Source organism: Amblyomma maculatum, chromosome 1 (assembly GCF_055883805.1).
Source record: "Amblyomma maculatum isolate TAMU_Amacu chromosome 1, ASM5588380v1, whole genome shotgun sequence".
NCBI classification, from domain to species: Eukaryota; Metazoa; Arthropoda; class Arachnida; order Ixodida; family Ixodidae; genus Amblyomma; species Amblyomma maculatum.
Window position 1 is genome coordinate 172117022 of NC_139344.1, and position 20240 is coordinate 172137261.

The following is a 20240-nucleotide window of genomic DNA, read 5'->3' on the forward strand; positions in this document are numbered from 1 at the left end:
GCCCCAGCTCCAAAGCAACCACTACTCCCAGCGCTCGCCAGCGCGGGCGTCCTATCCTGGGGAGTAGCTCCGGCAAAAGACACCCGGGCGCAGTCCCGCGCTCCTGAGATGAGCCGGGAGCATGCCCCTTTTCACAAATAAAAAATAAAAATAAAAACACATTTACTGCAAGCTGTCTCCTCGGCAACCTTCGCAAAGTGCACCAGATGCACGCTACACATCGCAGTGCAGCGCGACAAAAGCCTGACCCCCCTTCGCGGGTTTTATGGCCTCTGGTCGCTCCCACTCGTGCGACGGCACAGCGGGAGACCGCGCTAATGAGGTCCGAGGAGAGGCAAAAGGGACGCTTCTCCCATCTCCAATAGCAAAGGGAAAATAAACTCAGAGAGGGGTCCGAAGGAAGCGCTCGCATTTTAGAGCTAATGCTCTCCTTCTAGGAACTAGAACGCGACACGCAGTTCAACACTAGGCCACCCAGCTGAGAAATTCTCCCAAAACAAGTACAGATATACATCAACACATACACGAGGGTCTGGCATAGAAACTTACACAGACAACCCAACAACCGCTGAGGCCGAACAGAGCACGGGCCTTACAGACACCATCATCATTATCAGCCTAAATATAAATTAGCTAGACAAGGATAATATAAGAAAAAACTGCTGAATACTTCTTGAGAGTCTGAATCCGAGCTCGGCTCATATTTATAATCAAAAGAGCCATCGCTCTAGACCGCAGTCGAAGGTCCCGCCCGGTCAGTCATCCGAACCTAACCGCGCGCACGGAGGGCGCACTTTCGATGGTCCGCACAATGGAGACAAATGGTACTTTGTGAGATCAAGATGACAGAGGGAGATGGAAAGAGGCTAAAACAACCATGAAGACAACCTCCTTTGCTGCTGCTAGCCGCAGGTAAGGGCACTGCAAGAGAGAGCGAAAGCAGTGATCGAGTCATGTGCCGACGGCGCGATCCCCTGAACGTGACGTGGCGTTGTAGCAGAGACGAAAACAGAATAAGAATAAAAATCTGCAAACCTGCGGCAGATTTCAGAACAACCCTTGAACCCATAACCGCACACGCGCCGCGAAACGCGCGAACCGCGTGATCACTTAGCGTGAGGGTAGCGCGTGCGGAGTGACCGCGCCCCCCAGTATAACGTATAACGTATCAACACAACGCGGGGCCAAAATGCAAACTTGTAGAAAGATATTACAGATAGCGCAGCGTGTCCAAGCGCGCCAGCTTCGCCCTGAGGTGTGAAGTTTTGAACGCATCATAGAGAACGTACCGGTACGTCGGTGACACTGTGGGGTGTAGGAGCGAAAACATACCGGTACGTTCGTGACAGCGAAAGGGTTAAAAAATGTATCAGCAGGGCTTTACTGTACATAGCATTGTTACAATGTGCAAATGGTGATCATAAAAAAATCAACATCCAATATTATGTTTTCTGCATTTTGGTTCTTGTGCGGAATGTATGTTTGATGTTTTGTACTTGCATTCCAGAGGCTGAAGTTAGCAAAAGAATTTGGAGATAAAGCAGCACAAAGAAGAGCAAACAGCAACCTTGGAAATGCGCATATATTTCTAGGAGAATTTAGTGTTGCGGCCGAGCATTACACGTAAGCTGCTTTCTATTTTCTTGTCTCTTGCTTCATGCATAGGGCATTAACCTACAAATGAAACTTTAAAACATCATAATGATTTCCTGTAAGGAAAAATCTCACTTTTAAAACTGAGTAGTATGTGTTGAGATGTCCGACTACATAATATGGGATGAGTCAGATCAAATGAAATTGTCACGAGTGTTAACAAAACTGAGGAATTTGAAAAATACCAGAAAGCTTAAAAACTACATTTTGGTGCAATTCTATTTTTGGTGGCTGTTCATGACTGTTGCCTGCGTAAGAAATATGCTGATACCCCTTCATGCACAAATTATGATCCATTGATGGAACTTTCATATTTAAGATTTTTGTAGGGAGCATATCAATGGGGAACCTGAATGCATTTTAGATGGTAGATGGCTTATACTGTGCAGTGCCATGTGAAGTAGCGCTTTATAGCAAGTGCTCCTTTGACAGGAAGACCTACCATTTGGCCAAGGAACTGGGCGATCGAGCTGTGGAAGCCCAGGCCTGCTATAGCTTAGGAAACACTTACACCTTGCTACGTGACTTTGAGCGTGCCGTAGAGTTCCACCTGAGGCATCTTCAGATTGCTCAGGAACTCAGGGACAGAGTTGGTGAAGGGCGTGCATACTGGAGCCTGTGCAATGCACATTGTTCTTTGGGTGATCACAAGGAGGCTCTTCACTATGCTGTTCAGCACCTGCATGTTTCCCAAGAGGTAAGCGATTCCTAAGCCCTTGCCTTGCCCCTACACCTAATACATGTGGTGGACGTTTGTGGTGAGTGTACACCAGAGAATAGTGTTGGAAAGGTGTGTGGCTTGTAGTTGCCAATTTGGTCATGACTTTTGCTACCAGATCAAATACTATACTTACAATATCGTGATGTTCAGTGAGAGAAAACAACACATAAGGTAAAGCCTCAATTTTAGCAGCGAATGGACCGTGGGAGGAGTGCCCAAATGTACCTATGTACCAGCGAGCAGTGTCAGTTGGTAAATGGAACTTCATATTGCATCACTGCTTTTTTGTGACTATGGCAGAGGTGGTTATCGTGCTTCTATTAGCTCTTTTGATTGTTTCGGCATTATGCACTGTTTCAAATGGCTCTCAGCTTGGGAAATGTTTTGCTGCACTGGCATCAACACAAGCAGTTTGTATCTAAGAGGCAGCTTAGTTGGCTGAACATCTTGTAGTAGTGACAAATTGAGTGGGTCATTGCAGTGTGCTGCACCATCTTTTGTACTGTAGATGCTGCACAGTTTGGAAGCACTTCATCGCGCCTACTTTCTACTAGTGCAGATGAATGTCTTGAAAAAAGGAGGAAGTTGCCTACTTGTACAGTTGACCTTGGAAAGATGTCATGTTAGCATAAGTTTGCTTCTGCATTGTCGAAAAAATTTCTCTCAAATTTAACTCTCCTAATGACTTGGAGTGATCCCAGTGCAGTTTTATTCATGGGGAAACACTAAAAATGACCTTTTTTCTGATTATTATGCCACTTAGTGCTGTAGGCCCGTCTAATTGCATAATAGCCTATTTTGAGAGCTGGAAATAGAGGTTCAGTTGCTGTGTTTGTTATGGACTAGGTGCTATTGTGGTTTCTACGACAACACCTTGTTACAATGTCGAGCGCCAGTATGGGCGTTTAGTTTTATTTCCATGTACCCGTAACTAACAGCCAGCATTCTAATTCAAAAGTCCCCTATTAAAGCAGCCCAGAACCCTCTGTACACTTTGCAAGTTATTACATACAGTGAGTAGACTGCACCACTCTTGAGTCAAATTACTTTTTTCAATGCGATATGTAACACTCACAAAGAGCATGCAAGAATGAAGTCTGCATAAACAGTTATGAAGAAGGAGAAGCTGACCTGTAAAGAAAGAAAAAGAAAATTTCTTTGACGTTTCGGCTCCCTTGTGGGGCCCTTTTTCACAGTGAAGTCATCACCTGAAGTGAATCATTTTTAAACATACTTGAATAATCGGCACAAGGAATGTGCATATACAGTTGAACCCGGATATATCGAACTTGAAGGGGATCGCGAAATAGTTCGATATATCGATAATTCGATATGCAAAAATCGACTTGTGACGGCACTTACGATGCGAAAAAACGATACCGTATTTGTCATGTAATCAACCCACTCGCATAATATACCCACCCTCCACTTTTGCACCCGAGAATTTGAAAAAAAAAAGCGTTAAGGCCAGCTCGCTCACATGCAAGCGTGCGGCAGCGACAGAGCGAAAATTTTCAAACTTGGAACTGCATCCCTCTCGCAGCTCGAGCCACCGCGGCAGCTCTAAACAAGGTTTCTGTGTCGCCGCGGCAGAAATCAGAAATCGCGAGCGTTTTCGCTTGCATGTCGATGGCGCGCGTCACTCCGTTTCGGTCCTCTCATCCACAGCTCATTTCTTGGCAGCGTGCCAAGATGCTGCGCAGCGATAACGTCTGGGCGCGTTTATCTTTTGATAGCTCCCGCCATGACAGGGAGCGAACTTGGCAGAGTGCCCGTGATGGCTTGATTGCACAAGCCTCGTTCGATTTATCACGCCGCGCTTGGAGCGGGCATCATGATCGCAGCAGCTGACCGTGTGCTTTCGTTGATTCATACATGCAAGGATAAACGACTCCCGCCAAAAAAAAAAAAAAGCCCTGCCGCTTCTTAACGTCCGCAGCCGCCATATCTTTCGCTACGCCGCGCATACAGCCCACCGATAAAAATAGATGATCTTTGCAAAAAAAAAAAAAAAATAGAGAGAGAGAGAGCCACGTCAGCCGCCGTGCGCAGAGGGTTCGCAACACACGCTAAAGCGGCTAAAGCGTCCGACGTCTGTCTGAAAACGGGCTGAGCTGGCTTGGCGCATGTGTAGCACGTGCTGAAGCAGCGAGATAGCTCGGCAAAAGAATGGGCACACTCACGCACATGGCTTGCAAACGTCATGTGTTGGTGCGCGGGAAACAATAACTGCAGGTGCGCGTGCCTTTGGAGAATGGGCGCGGCGCTGCCCAGAGCAGCCGTCGCCGAACTGCCCCCTCATTCCTTCCACGCGTGGCTTGAAAACGTCACGCGGCAAACGGCCAAGGGTGGTGCGATCGTCTTTGGGGAAGGCCCACTTTCCAGTGCGTGGTGCGGAATGAGTTCGATATATCGAACGACCGGTGAAATTGAGTTCGATATATGACGCCACTTTCCTATACTTTTGCATGGGATTTTCAAGGGGATATTCTGCGAGTTCGTTATAACCAACATTCGATATATCTGGGTTCGATATAACCGGGTTCGACTGTATCATGTCAAGGTTTTCTGATTTTGGTCTTTATGATTAGCGATTCCAGATATAGTTGTGATGCTGTCACTATTATGTTATGGTTATTCCTGACTGCGTGTTCCACAAAAGCGTTGTTACACGATTTCGTTTTTACGTTGTGAGCGGGCTGTTAAAATTGCTTTTTGTAACTTTCTGTTTCGTCGATTTAGTCTGTGCAGGGGATTGTATAAACAACTTCGAGGAACCTTTCCTTTGGTAGCGTCTCATTCACGCTTCCCAGTTTGTGTGCCACCTACACGTCATACTCCTGTAAGGCACGGGCAATATGTTGACTGGTTATCGTAACATACAGCACAGAAGCCTGTTTCTTAAGGATTAGGCAGGAGCCCGGTTTTCCACGACATGGCAGTCATCGTTGTGCTGTGTTGCCAAAATTTCTAAGGTATCCACAGCTTGGGAGATCATTTCACACTCTTTCTGCATCCACAGCCATGCCGTCAGCCCTGGTGCACAAATTCCTGACTTGCTTCAATAAAGTTTTAACAGCAGCCCTCTTGTGGGTGACGGGATGCACCGAGCTAAAATACAGGCAGTGGCCCGTATGTGTGTCCTTACGTTATAAGCTTTCCCATTTAATGAGCACATCAAGGAAAGGTAGTTTGCCATTCATCTCCTCTTCTGAAGTGAATTGAATGGCATCTTCTAAGTCGTTCAGTTTGGCCAGGAACCTGTTACTTTGAATGATACAGATGCAGTCATCAGTGTAGCGTATAAAGATTTTCAGGGGAGGCTTTAACGAGGCTAGCTCCTGTTGTAACATCCAGAGCTTCCAAAGTGGGATTGGCTGCCGTAATTGAAACAGGTATTCATGGATATCCCATGGACTTGTTTGTAGAAATTGCCCATAGAAACGATGTATGTGTTGCTTAGGCAGAAATCAGGTAGCTTATGCAGGTCCGGTGCATCTTCTGAAAATCTCCGAGGGAAGGTTTCGTCAGCTTCAAGTACAGCGGAGCATGCATTGACAGCCAGGCCTATCGGCACTGTTGTGAACTGAGACTTCACGTTGAAGGAAGCCATCTTCTCAACAAAATTATTTAGATTGCAAATGTGACTTGTTTTCTTACCATTGAGTGGAGAAAGGGGAGCATGTGTAATCCACAATGGGACGCATCGGAATATCTGGCTTATGTATTCATGGAGAGCAGGCGCAGATCTATTTTAGCAAGGCAGCGTGTATAAATAGAGCGCTATGGTTCGGTGAAATGGTCTTAAATATGTCAGGCAGAACTCCTTGGAATTCTCTTTGCAGCTTGAGCGTTTAGTGCTAGTTAAGTTTGGCATACTCTGTGATTTGCATGAGATGGAAACGCGGACTTTTTGCCATCTGAAAAAAAAAAAAAAAAGAAAAGAAAAGAAAGAAAGAGAAAATACCCCATCTCAGACACGGACAATTATGTCCATCTAGTGGAAAACATATCAAGCAAAAGAAAAAGTATATAATTAAAATTATGCTGCCATTTATCATTGTGGATCGCCATCCACGAAAGCCAGTGGGCTAAGTTCGCAAAAATGCCAGCTCGGAACTCCCAGGCACGGCAACCGAAGTAACTACACCGAGGTACGATGGGAGCCAGTCGCTGCAAGGAATGGGATGCCACGCATGCCTCCCGGCTTGGGTGTCATTGGGGTTGCATGTGCGATGGTGATGATGATTATGATGATGATGATGAAACCTAGAGAACAACGCCATCTGCAGAGAGATAGGTGAAATAAATGCTGCATCTTTAGATGATTTCGCCTTCTTAATGCAGCTGCAGCGAAATTACAGCAATTTCACAGAGTCACAATTTCATTACTGTATTACAAGCGGCAGCGATACCTAGACACAAAAAAAGAAACTTGGGAAAAAAAAAAAACTTTTCTGTGCCCGGCTATAAAACTTTTTTTATACAAATGAAACATGATGCGCTTTTATATGCAGCAAAATTAACTGAACTTGATTTATTTTTGTTTAATTATAAAATGAAGGTATGAAAAGTTGGAAATTTAAAATTTCATATCAAATTTTGTGTTCTCTCAAGTCATTTAAGCTTTTTTTTTCCAAGTTGTCCAGAAAGCAAAGAAGCCTAAAAATTTGTGCAAATATTAAAATTTCCTAATACAAAGCTAATCGAATATGCAAAAAAAATGGCTTCAAGTATCGAATTGAGTATCAGACATCTAATGAAAAAAAAAAAAAAACATTTTAAAAATGGCAAACATTGCTCGTCTTGTTTATTTCTAAATTCACATGGTATTTGTGAATAAAATTAAACTAGAATTGCACAGAAGTGCATACCTTATTGAAAAATCAAGTATAAAATTTATACAGGATTCTGTATACCTTCTTAGGCAAAAGCCTTTTGGGCTCATGGTAATGTTGTGTCTGTCCACTGGATGTGTCCGCCGCATGAAATTAGAAAAAAAAAAAAAAAATCTGTCTCCGCTGCGAGTCGAAGCACTCTCCCTCCGATCCACAGCCAAGTGTGCTAACCACAACGGCACCATGCTGGCCTCGTGAGAAATCAATTGTAATTCTTGTCTAGCGTGAAGACGATAGCAGGGATGACAGTGACGATGCATTTAGTGATGATTATGATGATAGTAGCAAGGATAATGACCCTGCTGTTAGTAATAATGATATGGTAGCAGCAGTGACAGTGACGGTGCATTTAGTTGATGATGTTACTAATGCTAGTGATAATGATAGCAGGGATGAAAATGACCGTGCAGTTAGCGAAAACAATGCTGTAAAGTGAGTGAGGGAGTAATGTTTATTAATAGACGGAGTTGGCATAAAGGCCTATTCAAGGGAGAGGGCCAGTAGGGTCAGGGAGATCACATTTTGGCGTCAGTGCCTGCCTCACATGCGAACTCTCAGAGGGATCATGGGTCAAGCCCAAGCGTCGGCATTGCTTGGTGTTGTCCAAGCACTGAATGTGGTGATGTGGCCTGAAAGGTGTGGGTTTCTAATGTCGTGAAGTGTCGCACAATTTCCGCTCTGAAGCAGACTTAACAGTTTTGCATATTTTTTTTTTTTCGTACAAGGAGATTGGTTGGTTAGTTTGGTTGGTTTGTGGGGTTTAACGTCCCAAAGCAACTCAGGCTATGAGAGACGCCGTAGTGGAGGACTCTGGAAATTTCGACCACCTGGGGTTCTTTAACGTGCACTGAAATCGCACAGCACACAGGCGCCTTGCTTTTCGCCTCCATCGAAAAGCTGCCGCCGAGGCCGGGATTCGATCCTGCAACCTTGGGAACAGTAGTCGAGCGCCGTAACCACTGCGCCACCCCGGCGGGGTTGTACAAGGAGGACCTGCATGAAACCGGGTAGAGCTGTTAATCGCTGCTGAATACAGTAAACGCTTATCAATTCGGCTTTCAGACAAGAAAAAATGTTTGACCTTACCAAAAGCTCGAATTATCGAATGGGCTTAAAAATACTGTCAAAACTGATTGCATCACAATAATTTTATATGATGCACACCTGCACAATGTTTGTCTGCATTTGAAATGAAGCAAAAGTTAAAACGACATTTTCTCCCATTTCGCCAAGGCTTTGCGCCCACTGTTCCTCACACAAAAGGCCCTCTCCACAAAACGGCCCCATCGTGCTTTGAGGATGTTTCACTGCACAGTCAACACGTTCAAGCATTGTGGTGAAACTGCAGTGAATAAGATAATTTGCAGTATATTCGATAATTTTTGAATATTCGGAAAATTCTTAGTATTATTATTTCAAATATGAGTATGAATCGAATAACAAACATACTAGATTCGTATTTGAAATTTTAATATGCACACACCCTTAAAAATATATCTGAGGTAAAAAGAAAAGTTAGGTGGGTAAAAAAATTCTAAATTTGAGAAAATTTGCTTTTCAAAGCATGTTCAGCCATCAGTTATGTAGTTAGGTGGTCCTAGTAAAGATATGAACGATAGTAAGTTGCGTAGTACAGTAGAACCCCACTATAGAAAACTGATATAGTAAAAACTGAGATATAGTAAAATGAAACTGAAGTCCCACTTCGTCTTCCATAGAGGACTGTACGTTTTTTATTCCCTTTATAGTAAAGACATTTTTTATAAAAATCTGTTATAGTAAAGTGCGTCTGGCCATGGCGATGTACTTGTGAAAGGACATCGCCGTATGCGCGCTACCTAGGATCGCGAGGCAAATGTTTGTCCTTGAAAAGAGCATAGCCTCCTTTATACTCTGTGCCTGTCAACGCGCCACGCAAACAGTACAGCGGCGCCGTCGGGTAAAGTTGCGCGGCGCTGCCACTCCCGTCGCTGAGGGCGCCACTGACATAGGTGCCGAGGCACACTGGTACGAACGTCGGCGCGAGGGCGGGAGCGCTGTTATTCGCTCGCGGGATAACTGTCCCTAAGCATAATCGTGCATATCGGCATATTTACTTGTAAGGCCAACGTCATCTAAGCATAACAAGTGACCATGATATACTTGTTAGGCATGACACCAACGCTATGACATCTTATATGAGGCAGTTTCAAGAAATTGCACATGGCTCGAAAAACTGCATGTCTGCTCCGCTAGCGCCAATGGTAATAGAATAATTACAATGCTCCACGCTGCGGGAAAACAAAAGTTAAGAGGAAAGGGTACCAGCATTTATTTACACATTTCACAACAGCAGTTGTGCTACAAGAGTACCAGAAGTGGTGTGATGAATAGTGGCCAAGTAGGGAAAACGTTCATAGTGACTGCTGTCACTGATAGGGCACTTCAGAAGCTAGCTTGATTTACAGATGATTGGAACAACTGCATCGCAGTATAGCATTGAGATCTGTAAGGAGAACAATTTCGGTATCAGTTGCTACTTTTAATAATTCGATCAGCGCGTCATACAAACGGTTTTCTTAACTTGAAAAACAAGGAAGATAAATATACGCGTGGCATCTTTCTGTCTCGCTCACTCCAAAGTAATCGTCACAATAGGCAAAGCTTGTGTTTTTATTTTATCACAGAATTGCGCAGTTAGCGAAACAAAAATTACTGCACAGGAGCACTGGTAACATACCACACAGACAAGCTAACCAGGGAGGAAGTTAGCACTGCAGTCCAGAAAATACATGTGCACATTTAATACTATTATTACCTTACTGACGCGTAATGAACGCATTTTCTGGTGCTATCATTATTTTTCACGGGTCTCAATGCGGTTGAGTACGAGTTTTGCGGTTTCCGGGGCTAGAGAGAGGGACACAGTGATTTAGTTGACAAGGAAAACTAATACAGGCTTTGCACGATTCAGTTTAACTCATTTTAAAGTAGTCATCCTCACAATAGGTAAAGGTTGTGTTTATATTTTATCACAAAATTTCGTAATTAGTGTATACTGAAAAAAAAAAAAATGCGCAGGAGCACATCCAACACACTACGCAAACAAGCTAAGCAGGGAAGCAATTAGCATTTCAGTCCTGAAAGCACACGTGCACATCTAGCATTACTATTGCAGTATTGACGCTTAATAAACACAGTTTTTGGTGCAGTCACTATTTTTCACAAGCCTCAAAGCAGCTGAACGCTATGCAGCGATCGACGGAAGGATAAAGCAAAGCTGGCACTTACCAATTGCTGCAGTGCTGTATTCCTGCAGCACCTGAAGGCAAAGAGAAGTAGTAGCATGACCTTGCACACAGCAAAACTATCCACGAAACAGCGAGAGAGCGACAGGGCGACAGCGCGTGGCTATCCGGACTGCTGTGCAACACGGTGCACCCGGCACTCGCCTGGCGAGGGTGACCCTATGTCGCTGTCGCCATCTCTTGGCAGCCAGCGGCGTAACTTCTCAACGGAGGAGGAGCGGGGACGACGGCCGCGGAGCGCGGAGTTGCCAGGCACAGAGAGTATAAAGGAGGCTATGATAGTAGTAATATAAGCCCAGAGTTTCTGAAATGGCTTTACTACAGGGCTCACCAGCTTTGAGGAGAGGCCAACTGTTGGTAGGCCTTGAAGCCACGAGAAAAAGCATGCGGTGCATAGAAAAAAACAAAAAAACAACCTCGTTACGAATGTGAAAAGAAGGGGGCGCGATCCATTCAGAAAGTAAAAGAGAACAAAAATAGAGTGAGAAATAGTGAAGTAAAGAAACGGCTGAACATTTGCAGCACTGTGCAGCACGAAGCACAAGGCAGATGTGGCAAGAAGTGGAGGCACAGTGTGTGCTTCTTTATTGCACATTTCTTACCTACTGCCTCTTAAATGACAAAAACAGCAGATGATGACGCCTTGTTCATGCAAGCCTTTAGTTTTCACTTGAATTCAAACTCGATTGTATTTGTCCCGCTACATTCATGCTAAAGAGGTACTTCCAAAAGATGTAAACAAAAAAATCTTATAACTGAAAAGAAAAAAAGAAAAAAGAAAAAGAAAATTGCATGAAGAGGCGATAAGCGAGGAATTGAAGGTATTTTAGTGTGTTTTTTTTTTTTCAAGTAGACATTTAATTGCCTCACAGCATATTCAGGACAATATCATCACCAACAACTGATATAGTAAAGACCCTGATATGGTAAAGATTTTTGCTGGTCCCAGTGACTTTACTATAAAGGGGTTCTACTACCACTCAGTAGCATTTCTTTCTGAAAGTTTAATTAGAATACTTCTTGTTTTAAGGAAACAAACAGCAGCACAGAATTTAATCTAATTCAACATGAACATAGTACCTTTCCAAATTTAACAGTAGTGGCCAGGTGTGTTTATGAGTGCATAAGCATGCTGCTTGGCTTCCTGGTTCTAATTGGTTTTACTGTGGTGTATAGTGGTGCAGTTTGACTATTGCTCTTGTGTCATGTTTGCATTTGCCTGGGATGTGCTCATACCACTACTGAAGAACCTCAGTTTTTTTTTTTTTTCCCTGGATCTGTTAACTGCATGAACAGTATCTTTGTGGAACAGCCTTGTTACTTTGCACAGCATAACAGTTTCCATTCATTTCACAGCTTGGAGACAAAGTAGGACAAGCAACAGCACAGATGAGCATTGCAGACCTGAAGCAAGTTCTTGAAGGTAATACCTGTCTGTTAAGAACTGTGAAATATTGGCGTTTTCTGCATTAAAGGCCCATTTGCATGCTAGTACAAGGCTGTGATGTTTACCACTGGTGACCTCTAAGCTAAGCACATAACGAGAGGTGTAGAGGAGTTGCTGTCTCTAATTTCATTTTTGTTTATGTGAAAAAGATGGGTCTAGTTGTTTCTTCTGCTTATAGTAATCTGCGTGAGCAAATACAGTACTATTTTATATCTTTAAAGGTTAGGTTATACACAATGGCCATTCACAAAACCTAAGTAGTCTATCGAACCTCATTATAATGAAATCGGATTTGGTGCAGAAATTTGTTATTTATATCCAATATCCTCCTTAAAAGTAAACGCGCAGACTTCTGTAAACAGGTCTGCTAATCGACCCAAACAAAGGGCACTTTAATATGGACAGCGCCAAGGTGGGAAAAAATGCACAATTTTTAAATTAAAAGCTTAGTATGCAGTAAAAACCAGAGTATAATATGGACTCACCTATAATACAAGGTGTAACTTTGGAATAGCAGCAATGGAGAAAAAGAAGTTTTCATCTGCGTATAATGCGAGCGAGGAAAGATCAGCAAAAGTATGCATTTGCACTACATTTTGCAGTTGCCCGTGAATCGTACGCGCTCCACGCTTTCGCGTCTTATGCAATCTTGCACCAGGCGTCAATAGTGCCACAAACCTTCATGTGCTGGCGCTTTATCGCTCTCCTCGCGCCGACAAGCAAGATCTGAAAATTCCGTGCATCATGATAACAGCACCACACATTCGCCCCACCAGATGCGGAAGCCAGTTGGTTCTCCGCAGGGCTGGGCAAGATACTTCAAAGAGTATCTTTGATACCGATACTCGATACCCTGAAAAATTGTATCTCCGATACCGATACAAGATACAGAACCGAAATAGATTTTCGATACAGATACTCGATACTGTATCGTCGATAATCCGATACATCACTGAACTCCCAATACGAGAAAGGCGGTAATATCATTAGCGGAATTCGGAAATCCTTTCTGGAATCTTCAGTGTATTCTCATAAGCAGTTTTTTTAAAGGTCTTAGAGGAATGCGACAGCACGGCTTTATTGAAGCTCTACTGTTTTGGCACGTGGCCTTGCCACAGCTTCACATTGTTCTGAAGCCTTAGTTACAATAAAGCGATCGCTTCCACAAGCAGCCTAGCGAAAATTTTCATCATTTTAACTGACCTGTGATCACCTAGCTACATACAAATAAGTATGGAAATTTTTCTGTTGCTTTTCAATTTATGTACTACACGTTACTCACCCGATGCTCTCTCTGTCTTCTCTGTGTTAAAATGCTCTTAGGTGCGTGCGCTTGGAGAACATTGCATTTCACGAGAACAAAATCAACAAAAATCACTCAAATGCTATTTACATACGCTATTTACATATGACACTAAAATTCACGCATGCACAACAAAGGCTCTAGCCTTGAGAGCCACTCGGGCGGTTCTGCTGCAGCTTTCTGGATTGCCAAAAACCTGTCCACGCTTTCCCGAAAATAAATTCTGGCAGGCCGTGCATCTTTATCGCAATGGTAACCCGCCATTCTTACTGCCATATACAGTGGAGGCCCATGAGCATAATTAAATCAAATGGTACCCGATCCTCACTTTCTACGCATAAGTACCGAATGCCATGCGGGTCTAGCGGAAAATCATTCATTAGCATTCTTTGCAATACATCCCAAAAATATACTCCTTCCCAACAGTGTAAAAAAACATGGTCTATGGTTTCTGGCTTCATGCATATTAAACAGTGTGATCCCCAGGGTATGAATAATCCCTTTTTATAATAATTATAACAATAATTATTATAATTGCGCACCTGAACCTTGCCGGTAAAAGCATTTTTGGAGTTATTTCGCGATTAGTGCGATAACAGACTTTTGAAGCTGTGCTTTCTTTGCTAAAAGCTAGAGGACATCAACAAAAATAAAATGGCTGAACGTTTTTATTTGTTCCGAAAGAGCTTTGTGATGTGGGCGTGACACATGACAAAAATTACATAAGTAGACGACCATGCCGCACTTGTATTTCATGATTTCTTTTATCAGCAGATAAGAGTGAAGCATAGCCGCGTCGTCTCCGGCTGGTTGTAGGTAAAAGATAGAAGTGTATTTTTTTTTTTTTTTTGGTGGCTAATATGATGCCAATCAATTAGCATATTTAAAAAAAAAATGAAACAGTTCTTTCTCTACAGCACAAGGGTACCTTTGGAAGATTTATTCAAATTTTGCTAAAATGTGTTTTCGCAAATAAATTGTTTGAGAACGCATAATTTCGTATTCAAACCTATGTGTTGGAAAAGTGCATTTACATAGCTTTCACGACGTTTATATCATAAAACGTTTAGACGTACTAGTTTTTACAGAAGAAAAACTAGTGGAAGCCCAGGATCTTCCCGGCTCAGTTACAGAGAATGAGTGTGTCGAATCAAATGATGTCAACTACAAGAATGGCGGTTAGCCGACTGCTTCGTGGGTGACTAAGGCCTTAGAAGCGCGTGTCCTTGATGCCATGTAAAGTCAACATGCAGATCAGAGGAGTTCAGAAAGCTAGGGTCATGCATAAGTTACTGCGTTTCTCAGCTGAGCCCGCTGCTAGACGAGAATTGGATGCCTCAGAGACAGACACGAGGGTGGATGGCAATGGGTGGGAAAGTGGTTAAGGGTACAGCAGTGAGCGTGGTCCCACTGCGCCTTTGCCTTTCGTTATCGTTGTCGCTTTTGTTCCTACATTTCTGTGTGTCTGTTAGCGGCTTCGTGGTATGCACGCAGTAATCGCAAGTAAATCTCATGAGCACCTACTTGCCATTGGCTCCTTCAGTTTTAAAGAAAAGAAATATGGATAGGTCGGTGCGGCTGAGGAGGCAGTACGTTTGTTGTAAACCCTGAGCGGGAGGGAACTCAGGCAGTGGCACAAGCCGATCTGCCTCCCAGCTTGTACTGTCTGATGTCTGATTCACAGCGGCTTCAGTATTTGCAGAGTTCTGTTTTTGTTTTTTTTAGAGTATCGAGTATCTTTAAGATACACGATACACTAAAGATGTATTTTCGATACCGATGCTCCGATACTTTCAGTTTCAGCACGCGATACCTAATACCGATGCACAAAATGTATCTAAAGATAGCATCAAAGATACATGTATCTTCGATAGTTCCCATGACTGGTTCTCCGGCTGTTCTAAAACCAGTAGTTCGCTTCCAGCTCGGATGCGAGACAGCAGCGCACAAGCAGCTGACCATCATGCGCCACGCTTGTTGGCTTCTAGCACCGCGCACAAGTGCGAGGCATGTGTGCAAGTGTTCTCAGATTCGGAGTTTTCGCAATCGTCGTCGTCCAGTACGTGTATTGTCTGCCAAGAGTTCCTTGCTACAGACAGCTTTCTGTATAAAATCTTTTTCGGTACCTCTTAACACGTTCGGTATCCTGCATTTCTCGAAAGCGTGACCGACGCTCTTCTTGGGAATACTGGTCAAGCATCTGTGATCTGGCTGTAGGGCACGGCAGCTTGGCTGGAGAGACCCGTGCGAGGTGTGCTCGGCATACTTCCGATCGCGTGTGCATCGCAGGCAGCGTGGTTGTGAGGATCGCGGGGTTAGTGTAGTAAAGCCGCAACCATAGAAACACTTGGTCGGCACCATTGCTAGATAGTGCCTCCTCTCACTGAACGCATGATGCTGATAGCGCTGAATAATAACAAGGCATCAACTGCGAATTTAGATTGCAATGTTTTTAGATCTGCATATAATACGAGGCGGAAATCTGACATGATCAAATAGGGGGAAAAAAACCTCTTTTTATACGCAGGTATTTACGGTAAGTGTGAAATCTCTTCTTGCGTTCCATGTTGGACATCAAAAGTGAACACACAAGTAGGGATGTTGCTACTAGGCACTAACATATTTATTTTAAAATCTGTGCAGTCTTTTCCATATTGGTGGCATCTGCGCTGTTTAGAGCTCTCTCTCATCTTTCCGGTTCGCTGTCATCATCACTACTCGCATCATCTGCAGTAATCAGCTCATCGACAATTTCTCGCTTGTCAGATTTTGGTGCCACGCCGCTGCAACCAAGTGGTCATCAGCAGTCCTCAAACATAACATTTGGAGGCACCATTTGACGCGGTGACAAGGCTAACACACTTTTGATCGTTATATCGTAAGGAGGCATATGCCGGTATGCCGGATGGTTCATGTGCACACGCAGTGGTCCCACCTTGCCTCACACCTGCTACGGCGATTGCGCAGGAACTGTCCGGCAAACCGGCGGCTGTACTAGTGCGTCTCCACTACGCATTAGTTCGCCAATATACAGTGAATGGGTGCAAATTGCCTGTTTGTGATTGATAAGGAAAATACAAGCCACCGAAAACAGTCGCTTGCATGGTCCTGGTTATCGTGTGTTTCTGGTTATCTCATGCTCAAGATAACCAGAATTTCTTGCCAGATATGAGAGCCACGGTAGTTTTGTTCTGAGCTCCCTTCCAAACGTTTAACACTTCATTGACATTTGTTTCTTCTTTTGTTTGCTTTGCGCTACTCCATCGCTCTCCTCCATGACATAATGGGCAGTATGTAGGTGAGGTGCTTAGCAAATAACAATTCTAAGCTTGAGAAAGAGAAAAGAATTGAAGAAGGCAGTAGAAAATCAGAAACGCAGCTGGATTTATTATTGAAAAAAAATATCTTGAACTCTATTTGGTACAGAAAGCACAAGTGTTAAAGATCCAGGTTCACAAGGATGTGCACATGCTGGAAGCCCAAAGATTAACAGAAAGTGTCGGATGATCACCGTGAGCAGGAAATTCGATGCGTGCGCCATGGAGCAACCAAACCTTGTTTTTACTTCATTTTATCCTATAGTTCGCTATATCCGTGTTCATTGTAATGAGGTTCAACTGTGTATTATTATAAGTGGATCCAATTTTAGTTCAACTTAAGAATGCTTATGAAACTTTACATGTAGTTTTGCAAACAGTGCATGCAGTTCAGGGTGCCAGGGCAAGATGCCTTTCCCTGACACTATGCAGCTGCAAGAAGTGTCGTGTACATTCTTTGGCAAGTGTTTGTAGCCCACTGCAACTGTGGTTGAATCAGGCGTGCTTCCAACGAGATGGTGTAGTAATCAGCAGTGTTCCTGTTGATGTGGAAATAGTCGTGTTGGGTTACTAACTTTTGGCAGAGACTCAGTGTAAAATGTGTTACGAGCAAAATTCATTGCAAAGACTAATCTTTTGTAAAGTTGGTGGTTAGTTCTCCTTGTCATTGCAAATGTCTGAAGAGATGTTACTTTGCAGGTGATGCAAGTGAAGCTTGCAAAGGTGCCATGGATGATGTGAATACACCACAAACAGCTTCAAATGCTGAGGTAGCCATTTTGTTTGCATGTTGTGCCAGAGTTTAAGTTCTTTGGGCTCCTTGTCTGCTTTCTGAATCACTGTAAAACCTTGGATTAAATAGATTTTTCACCTGAAAGTTATGAAATGAGCAAAATATTTAAATAATGCAGCATCTCTATGCAAGCCTTATTAATAATACTGATTCCATAATTGAACCACATTTGTATGTTGGTGCTTTTTTAAGTAACTTCTGCTTTTTCTTTTTTACTGCCTACATAGGTATACAGGCGTTCTTATCTGTTAATTTTTCCCTCACTAGTACTAGTGTTTTCATTTCCATGTTGTCTTTTGTCTTGCTGTGTGAATATGACATTTTTTTCACGGTAAACATTCGTTACTGAAATAGTTCAGTTTTTAGGCTGTTATTCTAGTTGAGACTAGATTACAAGAAGAGAGGAAATTCAGCACGTAACTTTCATCTGTTCTCATTTTTGTTTGATATTTACACAAATTCCTGATTTTCTTGCACTCTGCTTTAACACTAGTGTTTAAACCTTAGTATTTGAGAAACGCATTGTCTCTTTGTCCACACCGTGCAGGATAGGGAGGCAACAAAGCAGGAAACGCCCACTGACGCTCAAAAACAGCAACGGTCTGGGAGCGACATGGACCAAGATGCCTTCTTTGAGCTGCTAAGTGAGTTCCAGAGCAAGCGTATGGATGACCAGCGTTGCTCCATCACACCACTGGAAAACAAGGAGAATGTACTGCCCAATGGGTCTCCTCCATACCCCAGCTCGACAAGCTCAGGTGTGGCTTTGTTTCAAGCCTAAATTGATATTATAGACTGAACTAAGGCAGTTTCCCATTTTTTGCTCTGTAAATAGCTGCTATAGTTTACTATGTGAATTGTGTGAGATCCTTGTCTTTTAAAAGTCTCTACTTACCGTAAAAATTTCGAGCAAGCACCCCCATATCATGCACCGAAATTACAGAAAAAGTGGACGGGGCACTTTACTGGAACGGCACCGAAATTCAGAATTTTTCCCGCCAAAAAAAAAAAAAAAAAAAAAAAAATGTTTACCATAGTGCACATGGATATAAATTTCATTTATCTCTGATTAGACTGATCGGGCTTAAAAGTGTGTGCCGAGACGTCTGCGGGCTGCCGCCGAGTCTTGTTGCTACGAAAGGATCTAGCTTGGCTATGTCGCCGCCACCGCCGATGCAAACTCATCGGTGCCCGCCGCCAACGTTTTGTCTCAATGTGCTATTTAATTATGTTTCCAATTGTCGTATTTATTTTGGTGCCAGGTCTTAGAGACGGTGGCAATGTGCTCTTTTGGTCGCTTGCGTAGGATGTCTCACTTACGAGGGTTATCTGACACCTGCCATCAACCTTTGAGCATGTGCACGTCCGGGCAAGTCAGGGCCATGCGGGTGCCATTTTTGTTTGTGATGCTTTTGAGAGTTGAGATTGGATTGGATTCTTGGACTGAATAGGGCTGGCAGTTGCCTGGCTGAAGTGTGTGCTAATTAGGGTAGAGCGTGGGAAAGTGTGGTGCATGGGGGGGGTTCTCGGAACGGCATGGAAATGTGAAATTAGCAGTGAAGTTATAGAGGGCGCTTGCTCAGAATTTTACGCTACTGTATAATTCTTTGTACTGTGCTCTTTTGCGAGTGAACAGCCACATATGTTCTTGCACCTTCCCTTTTTTGGAGGGCACTTGGGTGGAGAACTCCTTTGTATGCTCACTTCAAGCCTTAAAAGTACTTTCATCTCATGCTGAATCTACCACCACTAACTAATTGCTACACACAGTTCAGGAAATGCGTTTTTTGGTAAACAGTTTTGTTAACCTCTTTTCTTAATTACTGAGTTATCACAATGCTAATAAAAGGTACCACCTTAGAAAGCAGGTATCAGTGATTGCGGCATTTCAGCTACAGTGTTTTGTGAATTTATCATTTGTTTTACACTGTTTGGTTAAGTTGCAGAGCTTGCCGGTAGACAGGTCAGTGTCATGTTCGAAACAAGTATGGCGGCCTTTCATCACCGTGAAGGCTGTGAATGGCAATTGATATTAAGTATGCAAGCAGTAGCTCGAGCCTGACCCAATTGTGAAACTGCCAGCTGCAGCCGTAGCTACTATGCACAAACCAGTGCACAAAAATAATGCAAGGATACTTGCGTGCTTGTTCATCAGTGCAGTAAGTAGTAGTGTTGAATGCCCCTGTAGCATCTTCTCCACATATTGTGCACCATGATTAGTTCTTGCGTAAAAATGTGTGACTGCTGTGGTAGCACAAGTGCTAACTGCTTGGCCTGTCCAAGCATATGCCTTAGTGCAGACAACACATGGTGCATACAGCAGGGCATGCTGTTAGTCGCCTCAATTTTAGAGGTGCTGATATGCTGATACTTGCAGTTTAATTTAAAGATACTATGCTTGAGTTCTCTCTACTGCAGTTGTGTTGTTTGCTGAGAGAGCCATTCTTAGAGGAAATTCCTTGCTTAGATATGGAAGGATCTAGCAGTTGTTCTGTGATTGCTGGCCAAGTGTTGCCTCTGTATTGAAATGACCTTACTTTGGACTTCAACAAACTAGAAGAAATGTTCAAATTATCGGAAGGTTGGAATAATGAATGGCCACTAAAAAGCTACGGCAACACTCTGCATGATGATAAATTTATCTGGTAAAGAAACTGCAAAGCAATCACAATGATTCATGGTTCCATGAAATGCTTAAATGTGTGCACTATGTCGGCAGTACCAGAGCAGAACTGCTTTTTAACGGCAAGTGTATCCGCGACCGTCTCTTACAAGGTGTGATGCAGTAGCAGCGTCACGTGTGCATAGGCTCCACCACATA

General features: G+C 43.4%; 1 protein-coding gene across 1 annotated transcript in view; it reads left to right on the forward strand.

Moving 5' to 3' along the window:
- The window catches only part of pins (G-protein-signaling modulator pins), a 68782-nt gene that overhangs the window by 17138 nt on the left and 31404 nt on the right, over positions 1-20240 (forward strand). Inside the window, exons 6-10 of the mRNA XM_084589615.1 lie at positions 1508-1623; positions 2086-2350; positions 11916-11982; positions 17326-17396; positions 17967-18177. Coding sequence (XP_084445741.1) covers positions 1508-1623; positions 2086-2350; positions 11916-11982; positions 17326-17396; positions 17967-18177 — 730 coding nt within the window. The remainder of the gene's footprint in view (positions 1-1507; positions 1624-2085; positions 2351-11915; positions 11983-17325; positions 17397-17966; positions 18178-20240) is intronic.